This window comes from Etheostoma spectabile, chromosome 20 (assembly GCF_008692095.1).
Source record: "Etheostoma spectabile isolate EspeVRDwgs_2016 chromosome 20, UIUC_Espe_1.0, whole genome shotgun sequence".
Lineage (NCBI taxonomy): Eukaryota > Metazoa > Chordata > Actinopteri > Perciformes > Percidae > Etheostoma > Etheostoma spectabile.
In genome coordinates this window covers 3,908,190-3,911,581 of record NC_045752.1, presented here as the reverse complement: position 1 = coordinate 3,911,581, position 3,392 = coordinate 3,908,190, and the positions used below count along the sequence as shown (strand labels likewise).

Here is a 3,392-nt window from a genome sequence, read left to right as displayed (position 1 = left end):
TGTGTGTGTGTGTGTGTGTGTGTGTGTGTGTGTGTCCCTTACCTTATAAATCTGCAGCTGGATGGAGAATTACAAGCGAGATATGTTTTTGTCCAGTCTTTTTCTTTGATGTCACAAATAACAATGCAGTAACAACGATAGTAGTTATATCTCACTTCCTACTATATCATTTCCTACTAAACACATGCACTTATTCACACGCTGTTCTCTTCACTGTGGGGGCACTTGTGTTTCTTCAAAGTCTCCATCTGTGCAGTGTATGTGGGTGAATGGAATCTCTGTCATCTCATTTTATGTTGACGCTTCATTCATTTTTAACACAGACAAAAATTGACAAAGAGGAAGAAAAAAAAAAAAAGCAGGAGGCTAATGACGTGGAAAATAGAGGATATATGCTGACAAAAGAGTGACAGGTATTTATGAGACGTAATGACTGTTCTCCACACATGGAACAGTGTTTTTAAGAGCCAGCTGGCCAGACACCATCCGCCTTGCTTTCTACCCTGGCTTCCTTCTCTTTCATTGCTGTTTCGTCATCTGCCACCAGTCTTTTATCTGTATGCCAATCCCATCATCTCTCTCTCTCTCTACCCCCATTTATCTTCCTCTGATTGTGTGTCTTGGTCCTCTTTCTTGCCTTGCATCTCCTGTTTTTCTCTCTCTCGCGAGCAGCAAAATAGATGGCTTCAATTCTTGGCCAATCCTCAGCTGGCTGTTTAAAGTGACTGACATTACACTCTTGTGAAATGTAGCCAACACGCGCACACACACACACACACACAAACACACACACTCACACTCTCTCTCTCTCTCAAGGGAGGTGAGATACTGATTACAAGTGGCTTCAGGAATGCATTGTGTTCATCAGAGAGATTTTAATGTCACATCACATAGTCACTTTAACAGACAACACAATATTGGCACTTTCTCAAAAGCAAATAGGACAATACAAAATAGATAAAGCTCCAGTAAACATTTAGCAGTCTCTTATTTACACTGAAAGTAATCTTGTGGAGGAGGGAGTGAGGGGAAGACAAGGAGGTGTGAAGAGGAAAGAAGAGATGTCTATTTGATCGGTGAGTCCAAAATCTCCTCATACTCCTCCCTTTGGCGCCGGCCTCCCCCACGAGCGGGTAGCAGCTTCATCGCCACCAGCCAACCAACGCTCAGGACGACCATCACGTTGCCGACGACCTCCGGCGCGGTGGGAGCCAACGGCAGCACTGCCAGTTGCAGAAGCATGGCGACAGGTACCTCCAGGCTCTGAGAGGCGGAGACCAGAGCCGGGTGGAGTCGGGTTAGAGCGTGCGTCATCCCCAGAAAGGCTGCTACAGAGCAGGCAACCAGACCCAGCACCAGGCCCCAGGCTGGGACACTCGTAGGCCAGGACCAGCCCTCCTGGAGCAGAGCCAAGGACGCTGGGGCCAGCAGGCAGCCAGTCCAGCTTACTGTGAACAAAGCTGTGCCCACTCCCACCCTCTCCTTTAGGGAGCGATACCCAACCAGCGCCAGAGCCATCCACAGCCCTGCCAGAGCCGAAAGAGACCAGCCAAACGCACCCCTCCAGAACACAACCGGGTCAGTTGGTGAATCTGAGTTGCTCTCGTCTGCTGCGGGAAGTAACGCAAGCCCCAAACCACACAGGCCTGCAGCCATGCTGATCCCATCAGCCAATCCCAGCCTTTCTTCCAGGAGCAAGAAGGCCAGGGTTGCTGATAGTGCTGTGGTTGCCAGGCGCCAGGTCGCTGTGGCGTTTCCAGGAGAAGCAAAGCTTAAGGAGGAGTAGGCGCAGCACAGGGAGAGAGAGTAGGCGATGCCGTAACAGAGCAGACGTAGACGGTAGCCCTCCGGTCCGAAAGGGTTCTCCCCCCTGTGCAGTGGTACAGCCACAGAGAGGAGCTGGACTATGGACCGAACCAGGAGCAGAAACAGGGGGCCCAGGCTGAAGCGTTCAGAGGCCAGGCGGGTCAGAACAATCAAACAGCCGTGAGCCAGCGCCGCACCGAGCAGCCCCACCCAGGTGAGCCGCGACGCAGACACAGACGCCTCCCCAAAACTGGCCAGCTGTTCCCCTACCCCTTTTCCAGACCCCTTCGCTGCTCTGGCTCCCCCCTCGCTCCCCTCTCCTCCCCCAGCAGCCTGAGGTTTGTCAGTCGTGTCCTTGTCTTTGGAGCCAAACAGAGTCAGAGGCCATCTCCGGCTCTCCGTCAGCTGTTTCTTGTCTGACGTCTCCTCCAGGAAGGAGCCAAAGTCCTCAAAAGATGGAGCGTCATCGTAGCCCTCGTCCCCTGGTTGGGGGAAGTGTGTGTGTACTCCAGGTTGAGGGGAGTAAGGGGTGTGCGTGGTGTATTTGGCTGTGACGGTGTGAGGGTGGATCTTTACTTTCTTCTTAGAGCCAGTCAGGAGGTGCGTGGACTCCATTTTAAAGCTTTAATGACGACAGACACCTGTGACGGAATAGAAAGGACACTTTTAGAGCCAAATACAAATTACAATTTACACTCTTTACGCAAATCCTCTCTCTGCTTTCTCCCTCACGCTGTCCTTCTCGGGGATACCACTTGATATCTCATATATCTTTAATGTCTGAGATAATAATAGCAGTGACTCTCATCTCCCTATGTGCCCTGCGTGTTTGGCAGAGAATGTACGTAAGCACTGCCCGTCAGAGTCACCAGTTTAATTGTTTTTTCTTCTTAGTGATGAGAGTTCACATAAAGTTTATATTAGCAGAATCCTACCGAACAATAATGGCAGATTAGCAACTCTATTACTCTTCCTTTTGAACTTCTTGGATAAAATGTCCTTCAAGGGGTGTTATGTAAGCTTCAGTAAGTGCTTCCTGTCTCATTTGTCTTTTATCTCGCTCGGTCTCTAACAATTTATTTCACCCTATGCCTCTTTCTCTTCTCTTCCCTCAAAATAAAATAGAATTTTTTTTCCCCAGGTTCTCAGTCTGTCATAATTTTAGATCTGTAAACGTAAAAATAAAAAACAGCTATATAAATCCAACGTGCATCCTATGTCTCATCTAATACCTCCTCAACCATTTTCCTCTGTCCTTTCATTTCTCCATCTCTTTAGCTTTTTCCTTCAAGGCCTCGCTTCCCGGATGACTACCTTATAACAGATGTAGTAATAGCTCTCTGCAGCAGAGTAATATGGCCGTGCAGGTGCTGTACGGCACATACCCACTGCTGCATTACAGGTTGTAAAACACTCAGCGGTCCAGTGGTTTCTTTGGGAATGGGGAATACTTTCCGATGATATAATATTTGTTAATGCAAAATGCTCTTCTTTTTAAGTATAAGTAACTTTAATTTGGCAACTAACACAGTAAGCGAACAACATATTTACTTGACTTATTGAAAGCCTACAGGCCTGCCTACAGA

General features: G+C 48.4%; 1 protein-coding gene across 1 annotated transcript in view; it reads right to left on the bottom strand.

Annotated features, from left to right (window-relative positions):
• Nucleotides 1–855: 855 nt before the first annotated feature.
• slc35g2a (solute carrier family 35 member G2a) overlaps nt 856–3,392 on the bottom strand; it is a 5,361-nt gene continuing 2,824 nt past the window's right edge. Inside the window, exon 2 of the mRNA XM_032501069.1 lies at nt 856–2,447. Within this exon, the coding sequence (XP_032356960.1) occupies nt 1,066–2,421 (1,356 nt within the window). The 5' untranslated portion in view covers nt 2,422–2,447 and the 3' untranslated portion in view covers nt 856–1,065. The remainder of the gene's footprint in view (nt 2,448–3,392) is intronic.